Consider the following 22,824-nt stretch of genomic DNA (forward strand, 5'->3'; position numbering starts at 1 on the left):
ATGGATCACAGTGAAGACAGTCATCAAAAACTGGAGAAAATATGGGACAACAATGACGTTGCAAAGAACTGGACATCCCTCCAAAATTGATGAAAAGACAAGACAAAAACTGATCAGGGAGGCTGCCAAGAGACCTACAGCAACACTGAAGGAGCTGCAGGAATTTCTGGCAAATACTGATTGTGTACAACATGTGACAACAATCTCCCGTATTCTCCATATTTCTGTTTATGGGGTAGGGTAGCAAGACGGAAGCCTTTTCTTACACAGAAAAACATCCAGGCCCAGCTAAAATTTGCAAAACAATATATCAAGTCTCCCAACAGCATGTGGGAAAACGTGTTATGGTCTGATGAGACCAAGATTGAACTTTTTGGCCACAATTCCAAAAGGTACATTTGGCACAAAAACAACAGTTCGCATCACCAAAAGAGCACCATCCCTATGGTGAAGCATGGTGGTGGCAGTATCATGCTTTGGGGTTGCTTTTCTTCAACTGGAACTGGGGGTTTAGTCAAGGTGGAGGGAATTATGAACAGTTCCAAATACCAGTCACTTTTCGCCGAAAACCTTTAGGCATCTGCTAGAAAGCGGAAGATGAAGAGGAATTTCACCTTTCAACATGATACTGACCCCCAAGCATACATCCAAATCAACAAAAGAATGGATTCACCAGAAGAAAATTAAAGTTTTGGAATGGCCCAGCCAGAGCCCAGACCTAAATCCAATAGAAAATATGTGGGGTGACCCGAAGAGGGCTATGCACAAGAGATGCCTTTGCAATCTGACAGATTTGGAGTGCTTTTTCAAGGAAGAGTGGGCAAATATTGCCAAGTTAAGATGTGCTATGCTGATAGACTCCTACCCAAGAAGACTGAATGTGTAATCAAATCAAAAGGTGCTTCAACAAAGTATTAGTTTAAGGGTGTGCACACTTATGCAACCAGCTTATTGTACGTTTTTTACTTTTTATATTTTTCCCCTAACAGATTTTTTTGTTTGTCAATTGAATTGTACAGGTTAAATGTTACATTAAAGGTGGAAACGTTTTGAAATGATTTATTGTGCTCTCATTTTATTATATCACAAAGACCTGGTATTTTAGCAGGGGTGTGTACACTTTTTATATCCACTGTATATGTGGAGCTTTTCTCCCCGGGCCTCCACTGAAAATGGGTTCTTTAACCAAGTCAGACTATCCTGGTAAAGAAAATAAAAATAAATGGAGGAGAATGTAGTTATGATATACATTTTGCAGCATCTTACCTAAGAAAAGTTCTGTCCAAAAGGTTGTTACATGTCTAAGCAACTTATTTAATGGCTGTCTGGTCTGTTCATCTATTAATATTTACCTATTTGCCATTTCTTCACGTTTCCACATTGACCATCCTTCAACCTCTTGCCAAGTAGTCAGTCTTAAAAGATTTTTTTTTTCATGTTAGACTGCTCAGAAAGCCAGTAGTTCCTCCATGGGTCTTGATTTTTTTTTCCTTTGGAGTGACTAATAATTCTGCATTTACATTTTGGTCATTGAAAACCATATTCATCCCTTGTATCATTAGTTTCTGAGCTGTTGTTCCACAGTATCTTGGAGAAGCAATCCGTCTTTCATGCTCTGTGTGATCTTTGAGTTTACACTGAATCAGATGTTTGAGTTGCCAGTATTTTTCTTTTGCCTCAAAACAGATGAAATAGGCATTTCTTACATCTACGTAAACAGCTGAGATACTACTAGCTAGAACTTAAGAATGGAGAAAATCAGAACTTTTTTTTTTTGCATCTCTTAGACAGAGGAAGCTGGATATACTGGAATCCAAGCAAACATTATCTGAGTGGTTTGCTAAGTGCATTGCCCATGACTGTCATGGTAAGACCTTACAAAGGCAGGTCAAAGCTCATTATGCAAGGGCAGCAGCTACTTCTGCTGTGTTTTTTACAGAAATGCATCTGCACAGAACATTTGTGAAGAAGCTGTCTGGATTTTCATCCACATGTTTTCTAAACACTAAAAGCTGGCGCATTTTTCCAGTAGCAGAGTAATGTTTGTCATGGCCGTCCTGCAGGGCATGATTATACCTTTACTCTGAGTCTGAAGTAAGGACATGTACTGCCTTATTGTAACTCCCATTCTTTATGAATGCTGCAGTAGCAGTGATAGTAATGTTGAAAACAGTACAGCTGTATAATAAGTGGGGTGTAGCCAGGCATGAACAAAGTATACCGTGCCATGTACCTTTACATAATTTATTTATTTACCTTTAACTAGAGTGAAGACTCATGATACCCTTAAGTATCAGAAAATCTTTAACTGGCCAAGTAAAATATTAATTAGTTTGAATTATTTTCTCATATTAAAGCTGCTTTATCATGGCATTAAGTGCTGTGAGTTTGGTACCACACCAGATTTTAACTACAAATAAATAGCAGTTTTCTACATGGCTTTACTTATGATGGAGGGGGAGATGTTTTCTGGAAGCTAGTATGTAGTTTAAAAAGAAATCCTGGCTATGCCACTGGTAATAATATATCTTAGTAGTAATCATTTGAATACTGCTAAAATTGTTGCATTAGGTACTTCCTCCCACCTTTACCCTTATGCAGACGTAACAAAAATGTGAGAAAAAATAAGAAAATACAAATGTGGCACTCTATTTTACACTGTATGTTTTTCCAAATTTTGAGTCTGTAAGGTGGAGCACTGTCTGTCTTGTGAGGTTATTACTGACTTCTGTCACTTGGAGTTTCCACATGCACACTTGATTGACCTTCAGTTGTCCCTTGTTTTGGGACTGACCTACCCAACTCATTCCAGAAAGAACTGAACGTGGCATTTACTGTTCTTCCTTTTCTGTTGTCGTCATTCTAATGTCTCTGATATGGGAAGGACACCAGTCTGAAAAGAGTTATTCAAAAGTCAGATGGGGGATGTCTACCTGTGGTAATTTCACATTCTTAATGAATGATAAGGCAGACATGATCCCAGTATTTGAACGGCTACTGCTATGTTAATTTATTATGCAGTGTTGCCTTTCCTCTAGAAAGTTTCCAGATCTTTCTAGAAATGATAATTGCCTTTACGGTGTTAGAAAATATATTAACAACAGTCATGAGTACTTGATTACATTTTTGAAACAACGCACTGTTGATATTATACCATCTGCCAACAGAGTACTTAAAACCAAGATTTCACCTCAGGTAATGCTAGTTGTTATTGCATCAAAATCATTCCTATAATTTATAACAACAGAATTACACTGGAGCTGAAGTATATAGAATGCTTAGTTGTAATTGTTAAGCTGTGTGAACCAAATGAATAGGCCAGTAGTGTGGTGACAGACATGAGCAGAACAAGTTTGTAATGTGTTTACACCATCAAACATTAGATAAGAAGACAAAAAAGGAACATTATGCAACTCAATGTTAAGGAGTTGTGACGAAATACCTGGTAAGCATTGCACCTTGGTGGGCTTAAATGAGTGTCATCAAACTACTTTCATTGGTTGCCATGATTCATCAATAAAAGGCAAAATAATACAGTGAAATTACAGAATGGTGGTGGTGGGGAGGTATGAAAATGGCTCCTTACCCACAAAGTTATTGGTTCTTGAAGTCAGTATATTTAGAGATGCAATGGTTTAGATGTGCAGGGTACCTGCTTCCTGCAAAAACTGTTTTTATCATAGTTGACAGCATGTGTTGTTTACTGTGTAGTTTCAGTGGATATAGGTTTGTGAAGTTTGGAATATGATTAACGATAAATCCATTGTAATTATGTCTGTTTTTCTCTGTGCTAACATGCTAATCAGGGTTTCTTTCAAATGAGGCTAAATGCAGATAGCTCAAAGTTTTTCACATTTAACAATTATTTGGGCAGATGCAGTCATTTAGGAATGATCTTTTGAAGTGTAATCAGTACCTAAAGTATTTCAATTAGCAGTAGATAAAATGATTGAGGGTTATTCGGTGCAGTTTACTCACTAATACCTTCAGCAATGACTGCACCTTGTTTTGCTCCATGATTACAGGTATAGTTTTTTGGACTATCTTTTTTTCTTCAACATACAGTGTTTTAAAGGCAGGCCATGCACTGTTACTGTTACAGTGTAGAATAATCCCCTACTGCATTTGTATTTTTATTGCCATGGTTAAGCAGCTTAAATGTGAGAAAATGATTTAAATGAAACAGCTAATGAATAGTTTGTAAAGCTACCCAGCTCCTGTGTAGTCCTTGGGGAACTTGGTAAGCTGTATACAAGAAATCACAGCAGTTCGTACAAGACAAACATACTAAACGTACAAGACAAACGTATTAAAGTCTAAATAAAAAGTCCATATAAATGACCAGCCAGCAGTGAGACAGCCAGTCTTCATACAAGAAAAAGAAATTATGAAAATTATGAAACTGAGGAGCTGTAGAGGAAGGACCCCTCAAGTAATTTCTTCCAGTGAAATTGCTGAGTAGCAATAACTGTCTGGAAATGAAGTTGAGATGTTCCTGTGTAAGCAGTCCTGTTAAACTGTCAAGGTATGTATAACTACTGAAGAAACCAGAAAGAAATGTCATCTGTTTTAGAGTTTAAAATGGTTTGGAGGAATGAAAAGTTCAATTACTAAAATATCCTTTTCAGTGTCTTCTAAAAATAGGCCATGATGTCCTTTATTGTAGTATCGAGGTTAACTTACAGGGATCTGTTCAAAATAATGCTTGCCCCTCATGGATAACTAGATATTTCCTGCTTAAAAGGGAGATGTTAGATAAGGTCTTCAAACCCAGAGCAGTAGAAATGATGGGGCAAATGGTTCAAGCTCTTAGAGGGTGGATTAGTCCCTTCAAGCAGTGCATTTAATGTAAGCAGCTGCAGTTGCAATTACAACTATTTAAATGACAGTGTTTGGCTTGCTGTAAGGGATCATGATTGGCAGTGCATAAGAACTGCCAGTCAGTCCTTGATTTGCATGTCCACAGGCAGTATTGGAAATCAACTGTTTTCAATACTGTCTGCAGACTTGCAAGTCAAAGACCTCTCGACAACTCTTGCACAGTGCTAATCATGCCATTGACAGAGTGTGCACTGAACTGTGCTATTATGTAGAATCTTGCTACCCCATTTGTTCCTTGCAAAGAGATGAAAAACATTTTTTTTTGGTCCTAAGCTATGGAGGATCTTTTTTTTTTTTTTTTACTAGGGGCCACCATATGGCAAATTTGCTTGGAGCACCAGTAGGCCAAGCTATAACTTAACATATACCCTTAAAAATGGGAATGTTAGCTCTTGGGTAGATACCTTTAAATTGTGAACTAGCTACAATGACTTGCTTGTCCTGTGCCTCACCTAAGTTGTATATAATTGTTATGAATGTAGATCTCATGGATGTTGGTACCACAGCTCCTACCTTTGTTCACATTTCCTGTCTTTGTGCATTATTTATTAAGCCTTCTGACATGACAATACTCTCCACTGAAATGACTGAAAGGTTTTTACATAAGTGGTTATAACTTTTGAAAATATTTGACAATTCTCTCACTTTAATGGGTGTACCATTTTTGATTAGTCCATTTACCTGGTAGCTTATGTTTCTGGTCTAGCGCACACACACACACACACACACACACACACACACACACACACACACACACACACACACACACACACACACACACACACACAGATGTATACAGAGGCAAGGAATATGTGATGATTCATGCCTGTTTTGGTGACAGCTGATTACACAGCTGCAGATGTCGTGTAGAATTTTAACTTTATTGTACGAATCGCCAGAGAATTCTGACTCGAGGTGTGAAACTATGCTGCCATGACACATCTAGCCTCAAACACTGCTAAATTGCATAGAGATATATCTAAAACTGACTGCTTTAATGAGAATAATATTTAAAAATTATTTTCAGTTTCAGAGTGTCACTTTTTCAATTTTCAGAAGCAAAGATAATCTGAATTCTAATGTTTTTATGTTTATATTCAGTTTCTGCCAAGGGGATTTGACTGTCGCAGCTCAGTGAATGATTGTGACATTGAAGAATACTGTACTGGCGATTCAGGACAGGTGAGTAAGAGTACATATGTACAGGAGAAATATAAAATTACACAAAGATGCCATTAATTTTTGCTATGTAGTTGAAATGTTTCTGTTTGATATAACTTGTGGCAGCAACATTATGGCTGCTTTATCTGCTTTCCAGCATTGTGCTGTATGAGGACTTTTACACTATCCAAAGTAGTACTTCAGCCAATGTGTTTACTGAACAGTATTTGTTAGGAAACGGATCCAATTTCTAGTAGCTGGAATGCTGTACAACGAAATCTTAAAGTACTTTGTCAAGATTAAGTTTTTTACATTTGCACCTCTGCATTTGGTGCACAAAATGACATTGTCACCCCAATGGGAATGTTTTTGACTATACTTTTCTTTTAACAAACTTTTTAAACTTGTACTTTCCCTGCAGTTATGCCACCGGAGATAAACAAACTTTAACCTCGGTGATATCAGCATAGGGAAAAGTGAGGTACGTCAGAGTGTAATGGATGCACCACCACAAGGTGTGTCCATTAATGTATATAGATACACGTCACGCTATCCGTAAGGTGATGTCAGTGAGGGATACACTACATTTATTTTGGACACTGTTTAATAAGTTTACAAACCTTTTTGTTAAAAAAAATGACACAAATAAATATGGAAAGAAATGGATAGAAATGCATCACAGCACTTACCTCATCAGATAACTTGATAAAGATATGAATCTCAGCAAAACAGTTTAAGAAAATGTATAATTTATTTGTTTACATTTCTGTTACCAGGATAGAACACTGGTCACAGAATGACCATTTGCAGGCTTTAGCCTAGTTTCAATCATATTTTAACAATGCAAAGCAGAAAACAACAAATATCAATAGAAGTATAATAGAACATGTATGTGACTAATAATATATAGGCGTGAATGCAAAAAAAAAAAAACAGTAAATGATGTACAAAGAAATTGAAATGCAGAGAGAGATTCATAGTTGCATGTACTAGTGTGTTTTACAGGTTCATTTTATTGATGTCTAATAACTTACTGCTGAAGTAAAAACGGTGCTAATGAGCTGACAAATATATAAATAGTGTGTAAAACGTAGACTTAATTATTAACAATATAGAATAGGGGGTAATCAGAAAAAAAAGAAACATTAACTCAGGGAGTAAAATTTATATTTAAGTAATGTCCTCACTTTTTTGGCATTTGCATTTTTATTGACAAATCAGGAACTGACCTGAACTTGAGGTAGCTTGCATGGTGGGTGAGGTTGTACGAAAGGGATTGTACAGTTCAAGAGCAAGAACAGATAAGGGATGATCTGCACAATGCAGTTTTGTGGCATGGGTTTGGAGTGTAGGCATAACAGGAGAATAGTTTCTCAGGCTGTATGTTGGGCTGGCTGCAATGACTTTTATTGTGAGAGGAGACTGGGTATCATGACAGAGTAGTCTGAAAAGTGAGGAACCAAGTAGCGGGTTGGCTCTGGCTTGTATGGGGAGCCATTTTGCTTGTAGTAAAGTGATGTAGTGGTGTTCATTCTGAGGGGAACTTGTAATGGGTTGAAAAGTGTTTTAGTGTAGTTGTTTTTCTCCAACAGATAAAGACACTTATAGCATTTGTTTTCAAACACAAAAAGACTGCTGAAGTTACCACTGAAATTTGTATTTCGAATACCATTTTCTTTAGAAATGGAAGTTCTTGCCTTTCTGCTTTTGTACTGCAGGGCAGCTGTCCTGAATCAGACTGCACTGGCTGTTTTTTCTGCTTCTGATTCATGTTATCAATGTCGTATTACATGGCATTACAGAAGAAGAATGGACTTGACTAATGGAGCATAGAAAGAGTAACATAATCATATTTGAAGAGTCCACTTAGGGCATTACAGCTGAGACTTCCTTCATGAAACACTTCTCCTGTGCCATAGCTGACTCATCTAGTAACAGGTGTCAGTTCCGAATCTGGTACTTCCCCCACCTCTCTGCCAGCATCTATTCCCCACTTTTTCACTACACTTCCTGATCATGCTCCCTCACACTTTGGACTTGGGCCAACTGCCTCCTCTGTCCCATCCTTGTTACCCTTCTGCTCTCATTAGATTTCTAGGACTCATGTGAAATACTTTTAACGTGTGCTGGCAAATGCCTTGGTGTTACTGCATTGGGTAGAAGGGTGTGCTCAATGCTCATGCCGCACATTTCAACTCTTAGTTCTATCTTTATTTGAAATGTTCAGTATATATGAAGTCAAAACCTTTGTAGTGTTCCAGCTGTTAACGAGATTAACAGGTACGCCTCTCACAGAAATTCATGCTTATTAATTTAATCAATAAATAAAATAAAATAAAACCTGTTAAAAAGAAAAGTGGGCAAAAAAGCACATAGATAAATGGATGTGATAAAAACAGAGGTAAGTCAAGGTGTGTTGTAAGCAAGATTAAAAATATAAGTTTTTAGGATACTTTTAAAACTGGCCAGTGAAGACTTGCTCACTTACTGTAGGAAGAGGGTGGCTCCAGAGGAAGGCCCCAGCTAGAAGAAAGGATCAAACATATGATGTCCCCAAAAATGCCATTGAAAACCCCAACAGTTCCCATTGAGGATGTATACACAAGCCTGATAGGAATGATACAGAGCAGGAGCCCCTTCAAATGTGAAGAGTGTAAGTGCACTAACACTAGAACCTTAACATTAATTTGAGACTGCACTGACAGCCTGAGTAGATCTTGAGAGTTTATAGTATCAGTAAGTAAGTAACTGTGCTGCAGACATTTGCACTAGTTGCAGTCAGATTAGATCATTGTTAGAACTCTCTCTGTATGCTGGAATAACAATGAATTCACTCTAGTGACTTCCTTGTTATTCCAGCATACAGAGAGTGTTCTTGGTGTCAGTTTGTTTCTCTCTGTGCTGGTTTTCATTTCATTGTTAGAACTCCCTGAGTACAGGGAGTTCCTTTAATCACAATGGGGAGAAGCCAAGGCATGAACAACTGCACTGAGGTCTTATGGTGTGAAATGATCAATAAGCGCAGTGTTTATGTAGGCAGTCTAGCCTGTCTCTCAAGCCCTGAGATTAGTTTTAGTCCTCATGATAAGCTCAAGACTGGTTCAGAGTGGTCACATGATCACTCAGGATGCTACTACAAAGTAACCGACCCACATTCTTCTGAGGAAAATGTTATGTGGCTTGATAGACAGGCTAGATTACTGGACCTTTTAGAGTGTGGCCAGTCAGTTTGATACAGTAGAGATCTCCCCAAGTAGTTACATTGCTTTTATATCCATGGTAGAATGCAAAGTGTCAATGGTTTTGGGTGTGACGGTTGAAGCCTTGTAAGTGAAGGAGCTTCACATGCTTGTCTGTCACCTAGTATGGATATCATTAACAAGAGCAATCGACAGACAATAAGGGCATGCCTGACACCACCTAGACACCAGCCACATGGTAGCACTGTGACTTAGGATGCTGCAGAGCAATTGGCAGATAATAAGGGCATGCCTGCCACCTCCTGCACACCAGCCATGTGGTCACACAGTCACTCAGAATGTTTCAGAGCAATTGGCAGACAATAAGGTCATGCCTGCCACCTCCTACACACATGTCACATGGTCTCACAGTCACTCAGGATGTTACAGGGCAATCAGAAGACAATAAGGGCATGCCTGCTACCTCCTACACACCAGCCACATGGTCGCATAGCCACTCAGGATGTTACAGAGCAATCAGCAGACAATAAGGGCATGCCTGCCATCTCCTGCACACCAGCCATGGGTTTGCACAGTCACTCAGGATGTTACAGAGGAATCGGCAGATAATAAAAGCATGCCTGCCACCTCCTGAACACCAGCCATGTGGTCACACAGTCACTCAGGATGTTACAGAGCAATTGGTAAGACAATAAGGGCATACCTGCCACCTCCTACACACCAGCCACGTGGTCACACAATCAGTCAAGATGTTACAGAGCAATCAGCAAACAATAAGGTCATGCCTGCCACCTCCTGCACACCAGCCATGGGTTTGCACAGTCACTCAGGATGTTACAGAGCAATCATCAGACAATAAGGGCATGCCTGCCACCTCCTACACACCAGCCAGGTGGTCACACAGTAACTCAGGATACTACTACTCATCATATCTGTACATTACTATGAAGAATGTAGGGAATATACAATGTCAGGATTGCAGGGTAAAGACATTGACACACACACACACACACACACACACACACACACACACACACACACACACACGCACACACACACACACACACACACACACACACACACACACACACACACACAGTACTTGTGAGTTTTACAGTCTTCTGAACACTGAGTTCACTCCACATAGTCGACTCACATCCAGTGAGGACACTGCTCCTAAGAGGTATACTGCAGTGATGGCATACTTGTTATGGGATACTGCTAGGGGAGTTTTTCTCTCTCATTTTTAGTCCTGTTAGGCTGGGGTGTCTGGGGTATCGAGCCTCCTAGTACTGTGACCAAGATGAATAAGGGTTCTCCTGTGACTAGCACTGCATAAGATGACCCCTTCTTTAAAGAAAATCTCTGGATTATAACAACCTATTTGAGCTGGCAAATAGCCCCTCTTCTTTCTCCCCCAAAAAGAAACTCAAGCACTGTCTTAGGAGTTAAGTGGATCCATGAGTAATTTGTCCCCTGGGCCACTAATAAGGATGTTATTTCTACATACTCAAAGCACCTATACTCTGTTCTTTAGCTGCTGTGAAGGCAGGCACTATATGCATGCATTTAGCTGAAATGTGTGCTGTGCTCAGCAGGCATTTTGCAGCTAGTTCCTGTGTGGCATCTTTGACCCAGAGAAGGGCTCAGGAGTCCAGCCTTAAACAGTTTTGGTAAGTGTAGAGTCTTCTACCATGTTAGGCTTAAGGGTGCTTGACTATTTGTCTTACTGTGTGTCTTTCAAACATATTTTATAATATTGCATGGCAAAAATGATATGCCCAAGGAGTCTCTGGAAAAGACATTGACTTCATCTCACTTATGTTTTCACAGTCAGATGCACCTTAGGCTATACTGATCCTGTTGTTCAGGGCAGTAGCCACTGATGTGTTTGCATAGCATAGTATAACAGAGATGCTCCTCATTTCAGAAAGAGCTTTGACAAATTGTCTTTTATACCCTCTTGTGGGGTGCCTTCTTTGAAAAGCCTTCCCAAGAGTTCATTGAGAAGGTTCAAAAAGATAAGGCTTTCAATCAGGCATGCAGATATACTTTAGAGATCCTTGACTGAGCAGAAATTCTGACAGACGTGCTGACAAAGGCAGAAAGTGCCAGGTATTGCAGGCCACCTTAGAGAGATCTAACTTCTAAATCTCCTCCCCCAGACATATTTTTTTGTCTTCACTGCCTGGTAATCTAGATACCTGTTCAGTATACATTCACTGGAGTTAATAATGACAAAAACAAAAAAGAAAGACACCAACGAGAAGTTTTTAGTATGGAATAATAAACCTCTTTGTAATCAAATAAAAATTTGTAAAATCAAATATACAAGCAGCTATAAAGCTGCACAAAGAAAATACAGAATAAATATGTTTAAGCAATCAGATTACCTTTTTTTGGCATAAACATTTCTATTAATGGTCATCGATGAAGATACATAAAGGAATTAAACAGGAACATTACTCTGTAAACATTAAAGTGGTTCATCCATTACAGTCTAATGATGTACCACACTTTTTTCCTATGCTGATATCACTGAGGTTAAAGGTTGTTTATCTCCGGTGGCATAGCTGCAGGGAAAGTGCAAGTTTAAAAAGTTTGTTAAAAGAAAAGTATAGGTCAAAACATTACTCTGTAAACAGACTGAACGACAATTTGTAAATATATTATGTTATTCTAAGATATTGCTGACATTGTTTGCAAATTAAATTGCTTTTTTTAATATATGATTGTATCTTTAACATTGATTTAGTAGTCATATCAGTTACACAGTTAACAACAAACATGCCAAAGCCTGAAAAAAAGAAAAAAGTGATATAAAGGAAAGGTAAACACTTGAAGGATGACCACGGTATGGTACGGTAGTAGATCAAGTTAAGAAATATATTTTTCAAATTTTATATTAGACAATGCAGGAAGACCAGTCCATAAGCATGTAAAGTCTAGCAAAGCCCCATGTGATTTATAAGAAAAAACATGGCTAGTGAAGTTCCTAAGACAAGCCCTAAGATTCATAAAGAACCCCACTGCAGATGGTATGAGCCACAGCAAAAGGGCATTGTTTCCACAGTGTGGTCTTTTGTGACTCATAGACACGTTAACCGGCTAATTTTTATATCTGTGAATCACACTTAATTAACGTGGTGCACAGGTCAGCAGTTCCCGTGGGACTTAGCAGCAGCAGCCACATAGGGTTAGCACAGGTACCCTTCCCTCTCAGTCGCTCTCCAGCATATAGTAAAACACACAGAGAAACTCACACCACATGCCCCATACCTGTCCCAGCTGTAACAATGTCTATGGTGTCCACTTTTCCTCTGCAGTGTTAATTCATGGATAATTACAATGAACTTATTGCCACACATTTGAGTTTCACACTTCATATCCTTCAGTAAATGCATGCTAGGGCAAAAACTGTTATCCTGCAAGGTTGAGAGGTATGTCTAACAATGCCTGTCCCTTTCCCTTGTAAGTCACAACATTTTGTAGGCATTGCATAATACCCAAGATCCTCAATACATATCAAAACAAACACTGCTACCTGGACTTATCAGTTACTGCAGCAGGCTAATGGATGGGGTGTCTTGTGTCTGGGATGCAAGGTTCAAATCCCTTTTCTCCCCCCTGTACTTTTTTTCATCATTTATTTATGTTGTAAAATCGATCCCTGTTGAATAGTGGTAGCACAGAGGACTAATGTCCTCTGTGGGAGATGTGATACAAGGTTTGAAGTCTTCCTAGTGCGTTTTAAAGGCACACTACTTATCTGTGCTGCGTAGTGTCTCTCCACACATTTTTTAAATATCTACTTTTAAGGCACACCATACTGAGTATCCCTGTGTCTAGTGTTCCCTCCACCACAAATTCTTATTCTCTTTACGTGTTACTTGGGCACTCATTTAAGGAGTTATCCCTGGTGGTCAGTGGTTTCCCCACCACCACCAAATGCCCATTATTTAAATGCTGCTCAGGCATGAGTTTGTATATATTATTTATTTACTTATTGCATTTGTTTACTAGAATGGTCCAAGTGGGTAGACAAGTTGTCCCATTTATAGCAGAGGCCCAGGAGAAAACTTCACAATAAAATGAGTAAACAGTAAAACAATAGTTAATACATTTTGGATAATAAGCATAAGTACATTTTAGGTCAAATATAAGTTGGTCACAGTTTGATAAAGATTTTTTTACACCTGATATGGAAATAGTATGGTGTTATACGTGGGGGCTGGTGGTCCCCCCCAATCGCTGTACTGTTTAAATGCCAGTCAGGCACAAATATAGACTTATCCCTGATGGCTGGTGGTTCTCCATGCTTGCATACTGTTTGTGCTACTCAGGCATGAGTGTAGAGTTAGCACTAGTGGCTAGTGGTTCCCCCCACCCCAAGGGATCCAATATCTATCAGCATGGAAGGACATGGTCAAAAGACCACATTGCTTTGGCTAGGATGGGCTTCACCTGTCCTCCTTAGACTTTTGGATATTGGCTAAAACTTTATCCACCCCCTTAGCGCCTTTTTTAGGTAATGGCAAAGAGACAAAACTATCAGTGTAGTGAAAAACTCTACAAGCAACCTTAATGTGTTATTGCTCAGTGCTCAGAGCCAAAACAAAAATCTCCACACATTCCAAGCCCTCCTAAGTCTGATGAGGATGTTGTAAGTGGGACCAAGTGAAATACTGGGATAGACTCCTCCTCAGTCTGGAGAATGTAGACATCAGTGCCATGACCAACACTAGGTTTAAAGCCATAGAAGATACTCCAGAAGTGCAAGGCTACAGTGCCTTCCAGACATTTATACCAACAACAGCACAGACTGAGGACAAAGATGGAGGTGTCTCAATGTACGTTAGCAACAAACATGCCTCCAGGTTGGTTAAACAGGGATACCATGGCTTATCTTCATGCAAGTTACCATAGATAAGGTCCCTTGCCATATCTTTTCTAGCTACACATCACAGTCTGTGCCCCCTAGAGTCTCATGACTCTTATCTAAACCTAAAAGAGGTGCTTACCATCCAACCAAACATCCTATTAATGGGTGATTTTAACTACTCCTCTGTAGACTGGAAAATATACACTGCCTCAAATTTACAGGCACAATGCTTTGTTGACTTTATTAACACAAATACCCTGAAACAGATAGTGCACGCTCCAACCAGAGGATCAAACATACTGGATCAGTGTTGTAACCATGCCCCCATGTCACATCCTCACTAATGTGGTCGGATCACAAAGCTGTCTCATTTGAATTCAACCCATAAAATCCAGCTAAGCCATTTATTTACAGAGTCCTTGTACAAACATGTGAATGACTGCATAGAAGCTGCATTATGTACCAGAAATAAACCCAAAATAAACACTAAAAGCAAACCCCACTGGTAGAATTCTCACCCAAACAGGGTATATAATAAAAGAAGAGAACTCATGGCCAAAATCAGGAAGAGCAATTCCCTTAAAGGCAAGTATGCTGTTATACAACTAAACAAGAAACTAAGAGGTCTAATTAAGTCGAACAAGGCCAACTACAAGGTCAAGACAGCTTTGCAGGCTAAGGACAATCAAAATTCCTTCTTCTATTATGTCTGGAACCTTAGAGGTAACACACAGCAGTGTGCTGAACTGGTGGTGAAACAGCATCACCATCACAAATCAGGGTGACATACCAACTCTACTACTGGCTGATAAATTCAGTTCAAACTTCACCCCCATTCTCCTCCCAGCTCTACTAGGTGAAATCCCCTCCACCATACTTCCCCCTGCTATTAGCATGGACCAGGTATTGGCAGCACACACTAAAGCCAAGAACACTGCCCCCATGGGTCCCAGAAGCACCCCTTGTTGCCTCCTGTACAGTCTACAACATGACCCGTCAGGACCACTTGAGGCACTCTTCAACTACAGCCTTGAAACAGACTACATTTCAAGTGAATGGAGGACCACAGTCATTCCCTTCTGTAAAGGCAGACCATGAAATGAGCTAGGGAACTACAGATCCATCAGTCCAACAAGCCTAATATGCAAAGCCATAGAATGAATTATCATGGAAATGATAAACAAGAACATTGACAACCTACAGACACTGGACCCATTCCAGTTTGGCTTTGTTAAAGGAAGGTCATGCATTGTTAACTGGTAGACTTCTTTGAGAGGGTCACCACGGCAGTGGACAAGGGTAAAACAGTGCATACTCTGTATCTTGACCTGGCTAAGGTATTCAATATAATACCCCACTCAGCCATTGTTGACAAGCTTTCTGAAATAGGTGTAAATTCTTACATAACTTGTTGGATTGCCATCTGGCTCACAGACAGGGCAAAAGAACTCAGGAGTGGTGAAATTACCTCCAACAAGAGACGGGTCACCAGCAGAGTACTCAGGGATCCGTGATAAGTCTGCTGCTGTTTGGAATATACTTCCTAGACGTCAAGGCTAATGTTCAAGGCTTCTGACTTACCAAGTTCGCAGATGACTGTTAATCGGGAGATATTATAGATTCCCACTAAGACACTAACATTTTGCAAGTGGATTTAACAGCCAAATGATGGGTGCCAAAGCCATGGCCCCGAACTGAATGCCAAAAATGCATTATAATGCCTTTTGTGAAACTGTCAACCTAAGTTAATTACTTTGCCAGTAATATGCCCCTTAGAGTTACCTAGTACTTAGAGATCTGGGAAAATATATAGACAGCAGACTGTCCTTTGATCAGCACGTAGCTAGTATAATAAGAAAATCATTCTATATCGGCCAACTTATAGATAAGGGTATGAGATCAATGTCCAAGGAAGTTATAGTACCACTCTAATTGTCCCTTATCAGGCCTTTTATTGAATACAGTGTCTGCTTTGGCATGTATCTAACCAGACACTTGCAACAGTTGGAATACCCACAAAAGTTTCTCACTAGCGTAATTCAGGACATCAATACCCTGTCCGACACTGATTGCCTAAAGACTCTGTCTGTGTATTCAGCCTCCTACAGGCTGTTGAGAGGGGATCTTTGCCCACCTCGTAGGAGTTCCTCAGACCCCAACCTGATGGATCTGTTACACATGTTCAAAACATACAGCACAAGAAACACTAGATCCTGGAATTTAAATTTGCTTGTGACATAAACAGAAGGTTCAGGAGAGTGTCCCAAAGGATACTCGCACTATGGAACAGGCTCCCCATCAATGTAAAACAGAGTTCTTTCCTGAAATTTTTCAAAATGAAACTTTGACAATTAGATGGTGTAATTGTAAATTTACCCCCCGGTCTGGCCCATATGTCCCTTATGGACAAAGGCCATCAGTAAGAAAAGTATTATCCTAACTTAACACCCCCCACACACAAATCCTTAGTTACCTCCCTACTGACATGCCACCCCACAAAGAGATTCCCATGATACTCAGGACCCAAATGGTTTGGGGTGAGCAACTAGGCTTTAAGAGCAGTAGCGGTTGTTAGCTTGCTGACAACCTATGAACCCATACTGTTTAAGTACCTCTGAGGCACAAGTATAGACTTATACCTTGTGGCTCTTTGTTCCCCCACCCCAATGTTGCAAACTCCTCTTGTTAGTCTGTAGGCATGTGAAAGTATGACAACCACCCCAGTTCTCTCTCACACACACACACACACACACACACACACACACACACACACACACACACACACACACACACACACACACAAAAACATGCAGACCCTCGCATGCAGTCTCACACACACACACACACACACACACACACACACACACACACACACACACACACACACACACACACACACACACACACACACACACACACACACACACACACACGCGCACACACACGCACACACACACACACACACACACACACACACACACACACACACACACACATAATTCCTAACTCTGCCTTACTACTAAACGTCCCAGTACTCACCTCTGCCGCAGTGGATAAATGTGACCTTTTGACCACATTCACTATCACAGGGTGCCAGGAGCAGCTATGCAAATCTACATGGCTGTACAATTCTATGAATCATTTCACATGTAGATGCCTTCCTGGAGGCAGTTCTTGGGAGGAGAGTACATGACTATTTACCATATACCTCTCCCCAGGACTCCCTCATTAGCATGAAGCTTCTGTGATTCAATGAAAAAAAAGAAAGAAGTCCAACTCTATCATAGCTGAACTGAGAAAAGGACAGGAATCCTGAATTGGGTCTCTATTTCCTCTGGGTGATATATATTAAAGGGGGTTAAAGAAAAACAGTCATCAATTAAATAAAAACTTTTCCTCTATACTAGCTATCTTTAGAATACACAGTAGTGCTTGAGCTGTCTTCTAGCTTGTCCTGCCTCATATCACAAATCTAGCATTTAGGCATGTGTGTGGCAGAGGATGTGTCTAGCTTTCCATTTGGCCTACTAGAGAATTAGATGAATCCATTGTCTCCATTACTGCATTTGGAGGACTCTCATACAGTTTATTTCCTGTAGAGAAGCACATGTGCAGTGCATCAGGATGAATCATTCTAAATATACAATCTTTGCTTCCGCATAATGCACCTGTTCTTAAAAAGTAATCCTACTGAAAGAAGAGTCTTGCCATGCCTACTTTCAAGATTTGCTTCCACAAATGGAGAAACAATTATTTTAACTAAAACATAGGAGATGAGACAGACCGACAATGGTTCAGAAGATATTGCTAATCCAGAGCCAATGTGAAGATGTTGTGGGCCACTCAGTAATAATCTGCCCTCATAAGTCCTAGTCCACTTATGAAGATTTTTTTTCCATATAGTTTATACAGTTCCCCTACTCTAACTTTTCAAGAACTCTAATAATAGTAGTTCACTCCTGGCTTCAGCGATGGATAACTTGTGCCGTACATCAACCATTGCTGTATTTACAGCTGAGAACTGCTGCAGGCAGTCCATAAGTACAGTTGCCCTGTCCCTGGATTTGGTTTACATATGGACTGCTTCTTGAAACTGGAGATTATCAACCACAAGGAAAGTATCTCTTTACAGAAAGCTCAGCAGGATACGATGGAAAACTTGGTGTGGGGTTTGGGAGAATGGAAAAAGCTGGTAGGTTAGTAAGAAGGCTTGGTCTGAAGCAGTCAGATGGGAGTGAGGTGAACTGTGAGAACCTCAAATCATACACATAACCTCAAATCATACACATAAACACACAAAGACATACTCGGAGGCTCTGATCAAAAATCTACCAAAACAGCAGAGGCCACCAAAGCAGGCACCCAAACAACCACCACCTCAGAACACAACACCTGCAACACATAGACCTCACAGTCAGAGTGTCAAACAGTCACAGCCCTTAAGGCCAAACACAATGCCAGACACACTAGTCATTGGTGACTCCATAGTCAGACACACTGACGTCCCGCTCACCAGACTGAGTAAGGAGAAGGTCACAGTAAGCTGTCTGTCGGGCGCTAGAATCCGCCACATAACGCAAGCACTCAGGTCTCTCAACAGCAGGTACAAATACGACTCAGTCATTGTCCACGCTGGTGTAAACGACCTGAGACGTACCTCCTTGGACTACATGAAAAGAGACATTGAGGAGCTCTCTGATTATGTAGCCCAGGCAGGTATGACCCTGACCTTGAGCAGTATCCTACCTTCACCAAGAATGATGCCACAATACAGAGATAAGATGATCAGCTTTAACAATTGGCTTAAACACTGGTGTCATTCAAAGGGGATCCAGTATCTGTCTGCCTGGGATGACATGCTGGACAAGCCATGCTGCTTCATGAGGGACGGCTTGCACCTGTCACCCTGGGATTCGGATATTGGCAAAGGCTCTTGCCACCCCATAGTGCCTTTTTAGGCAAGGCTCAAATTCTAAACCTACCACCCTAGAACACAAAAAGGAAAAAAACTAAGGGTAATGCTGCTCAATGCCAGAAGTCTAAATCTCAAAATGCACGCACTCGAGGCCCTTCTCAGTATGGAGAACATCGATGTCTGTGCTGTGACAGAAACCTGGTTCAAGGCTCCTGAGAGCACCCCAGCTATCAGGTTTTACCTCATATCATGCGTTCCGGCCCCAAAATCAGGAAAATACCAAGAAAGGAGGGGGGGTATCCATATTCATCAAGGACACCCACACCTCAAGACTGGTGGCAACGCATGATGCATCGGAGACCATCCAGGTGCAATTAACCGCAGGCAAGACTGCTCTGCAAATTGTAGCATGTTACAGGCCACCCTCACAAACTCAGGAACCTCACATGGCCTTCCTGACAACACTAGAGGGGATAAATGTATCACCAAACACCATCATACTAGGTGACTTCAATTACCCAAATATAGACTGGGAACACTACTCAAGCCCAAACACCCTAGCCCAAAAGTTCCTGGAATTCATAAACTCAAATGCCATGGAACAACTAGTCACCATCCCCACAAGAGGAGATAACATACTTGATCTCATCATCACGAACATGGGAGCACAATGTTCAACACCGGAAGTATACCCCTCACTGGTGAGATCAGATCACAAACTAATCTCGCTGGAGGTCCTCATCCCACCCCACCTGAAATAAAAAGACCACAGTAAAGAACTTCTCAAAAGCCGACTTCACACTTCTAAAGACTAGTGTGGTCTCTTTTAAGGCCCCGAGCAGTGGAAAACAGTACTCAAGCCGCTGAATCACTTACAAATGCCTTCTACCAGCACCTGCAGGACTGTCTGGATAAGGCAATCCCAAGCAAAACAAAGACTCTTTGTACCAAAGGCAAGCGTCCAGTCTGGTGGACCCCAGCCATAAACAAACTCTACAACAAAAGGAGGAAGCTACTACAAGATAGAGCAAAATCCTTAAAAGGTAAGACACCCTTGATCACTATAAGTAAAAACTAAGAGCTCTCATAAAATCATCCAAAGCAAATTTCGAGAGAAAAATAGCTAAAGACTCAAAAGACAATCATAAGGCCTTCTTTAGCTATGTTAGAAACCTAGGAGGAAACTCCCAGATATGCTCAGAACTAGTTCAAAATGATGTGAAGATTACTGATCCTACAGACATTGCCAACATACTGGCTGACAAGTTCAGTGCAAACTCCCCCTCCCCAAAGGAGAGATATCTATACCAAACGATTGCAGCCCCCCAAAGATCTCCAGCGCCCAAGTGAGAACTGCTCTCTCCAAAGCAAAAAACACAGCATCCATGGGACCTGATGGTGTCCCCGGCTGTGTGCTCCACGAACTCAATGAGGAATTAAACCCACAGCTAGGACAGCTGTTTAATCAAAGTCTTACCTCTGGATACGTACCCAGTGAGTGGCACACTGCAACTGTGGTCCCACTTCACAAAGGCGGTGCCTCCACCGACCCTGGAAATTACCGGCCCATTAGCTTGACAAGCCTTATCTGCAAAGCCATGGAGAGGATCATAATGGACCTCATAAATAAAGACATAGGGAATTTGCAGACTTTGGATCCAACCCAGTTTGGCTTTGTCAAAGGCAGATCATGCCTTTTAAACTTGGTTGACTTTTTCGAAACAGTCACCAAAGCCATTGATGAGGGAAAGGCAGTCCATACAGCCTACCTCGATCTGGCTAAGGCCTTGCATGCAATACCCCACTCGGGTATCATTGAAAAACTCATCAGCTTAAATGTTAACCCATACATCACAAGATGGGTTGCAAACTGGCTGAGTGACAGAACCCACAGGGTCAGAGTTGCTGGCGCCATGTCAGACTCAAAGCCTGTCACAAGTGGTGTCCCACAGGGCTCAGTCCTGGGCCCACTCTTGTTTGGCATCTACTTTTCCGAAGTACAAGCAAACACAGGAGGGTTATGGCTGACAAAGTTTGCAGATGACTGCAAACTGGGCGCCATAGTAGAAAACACATCTGACACAGATATCCTTCAGAAGGGTCTCACAGAAATGGACAACTGGTGCCAGAGCCACGGCCTAAAGTTAAATGCCAAAAAATGCATAGTCATACCCTTCGGGGAAAAAAGGTTACCCCTAGCTACCAAATAGGTGGCAATCCACTGAGCAAAGAAGAAGTTATCAGGGACCTGGGGACCCAGGTTGATAGTAGTCTGTCATTCGACACCCATGTAGCTAAAGTAGTTAGGAAGACCTTCTACATTGCCCACCTTATCATGAAGGGATTCTCATCTAGATCAAAGGTTATAGTCTCCCTTTACTCATCACTCATCAGACCAATGATTGAGTACAATGCCCCATTCGGAATGTATCTGACCCGACACTTGCAGCAGCTGGAGAGGCCACAAAAGTTCCTCACCAAAAGGATAAAGGGTCTCAAAATCTATCCTATGCTGCCCGACTGAAAGAACTCCAGCTCTATTCAGTCGCTTACCGCTTGCTCAGAGGTGACCTTTGCCTAACATACAAGGCCATGTCAAACCCAGATTTGATGAATATGCTTCACCTCAAAAATCTAGATCCATCAGAGCCACAAGGCGGAGACTTAAACCTCGACACGGCTATTAATAGGACGTGCTGGAGGGATAGATTCATCACCCAAAGACTCCCTATGCTGTGGAACAAAATCCCGGTACATGTGAGGCAGAGCACCTCGCTGGCCTTGTTCAAGAGAAATCTTGACCAATGGATGGGAGATCGCAGATATACCCCAGGGATTACCTCAGTGTCACTGCTCGACAGAGGCACAGCAAAATAATGGGTATAGTTCCCCATACTAAAGGGGTGGCGTAAGCCACAAAACGATGGGCTAGGCTTGTAAATGCCCTCGGGCAGATAGCCTAGTATGAACCTATGAACCTATGAACCTATGAGAAGGAAAAAGTCAACCTCGGAGACAGGTGAGGGACAGTTTGAGATAGGCAAGCAGGAACCAGAGCATGGGGAAGTACTGGAAAAAAAGCCAGGTGTAGTAGGGCAGGTTGGAACCAGTAGGGCTCATGTAGAAAACTGCAAAGATTACTTGAGATAGTTGAGGAAGGAGGGGGTGGGGGCATAAAAGTCATGGCTACAGTTGGAAGAGCAAAGAATGAATTGACAGGTAGAAGGGGAAAAGGAGCAGAGCAAGGAAATGCAGTAGTATGGGGGAGAGGAGTGACGGCCATAAAAGGAGAGGGAGGCAGAAGTTTACAATATTTGGGAGGGCTCATTCTTGTTCTCAAAAGGAGTTTTGTATAAGAGGCATCCAAGTAAACTGGAGGCTCCTCCTTGGAATCTTAATTTTGTGTTAGAGAAGCTAACACGTGATCCATTTGAACCTGCTAATCTGGCTGACTTGCGGTTCTTAACACAAAAAAACAGTTTTACTAATGATCTGACCTCTGCAAGAAGAGTATTTGAGTTGCAAGCTCTTATGGTGAGTCATCCCTACCCCATTTTCCATAGGGATGGGATTTCTTTTAGAGGTAATCCTGCTTTTATGCCTAAAATGGTATCCAAGTTTACTTTAAGCCAAACTATCCATCATCCCATTCTCTTTCCTGAACCTACAAATGAGGGATTTGCATTTAAATAGCTTTGCAACTGTTATAGTTTGGTCTGATGAAGTGCTGACGTGAAAGCACTTACCTTGTTTTATTTTGTCTTGAATCAATAACTTGATTTTAT

The 22,824-nt window shown here is 41.1% G+C and overlaps 1 protein-coding gene across 3 annotated transcripts in view; it reads left to right on the forward strand.

Annotated features, from left to right (window-relative positions):
• ADAM23 (ADAM metallopeptidase domain 23) overlaps positions 1–22,824 on the forward strand; it is a 1,167,569-nt gene that overhangs the window by 930,858 nt on the left and 213,887 nt on the right. For all 3 annotated transcript variants that reach the window (XM_044076026.1, XM_044076027.1, XM_044076028.1), the window contains exon 18: positions 5,983–6,063. In XM_044076026.1, the coding sequence (XP_043931961.1) occupies positions 5,983–6,063 (81 nt within the window). The remainder of the gene's footprint in view (positions 1–5,982; positions 6,064–22,824) is intronic.

The sequence above is a fragment of the Protopterus annectens genome, chromosome 6.part1 (assembly GCF_019279795.1).
Source record: "Protopterus annectens isolate FY-2018-M chromosome 6.part1, PAN1.0, whole genome shotgun sequence".
NCBI lineage: Eukaryota > Metazoa > Chordata > Ceratodontiformes > Protopteridae > Protopterus > Protopterus annectens.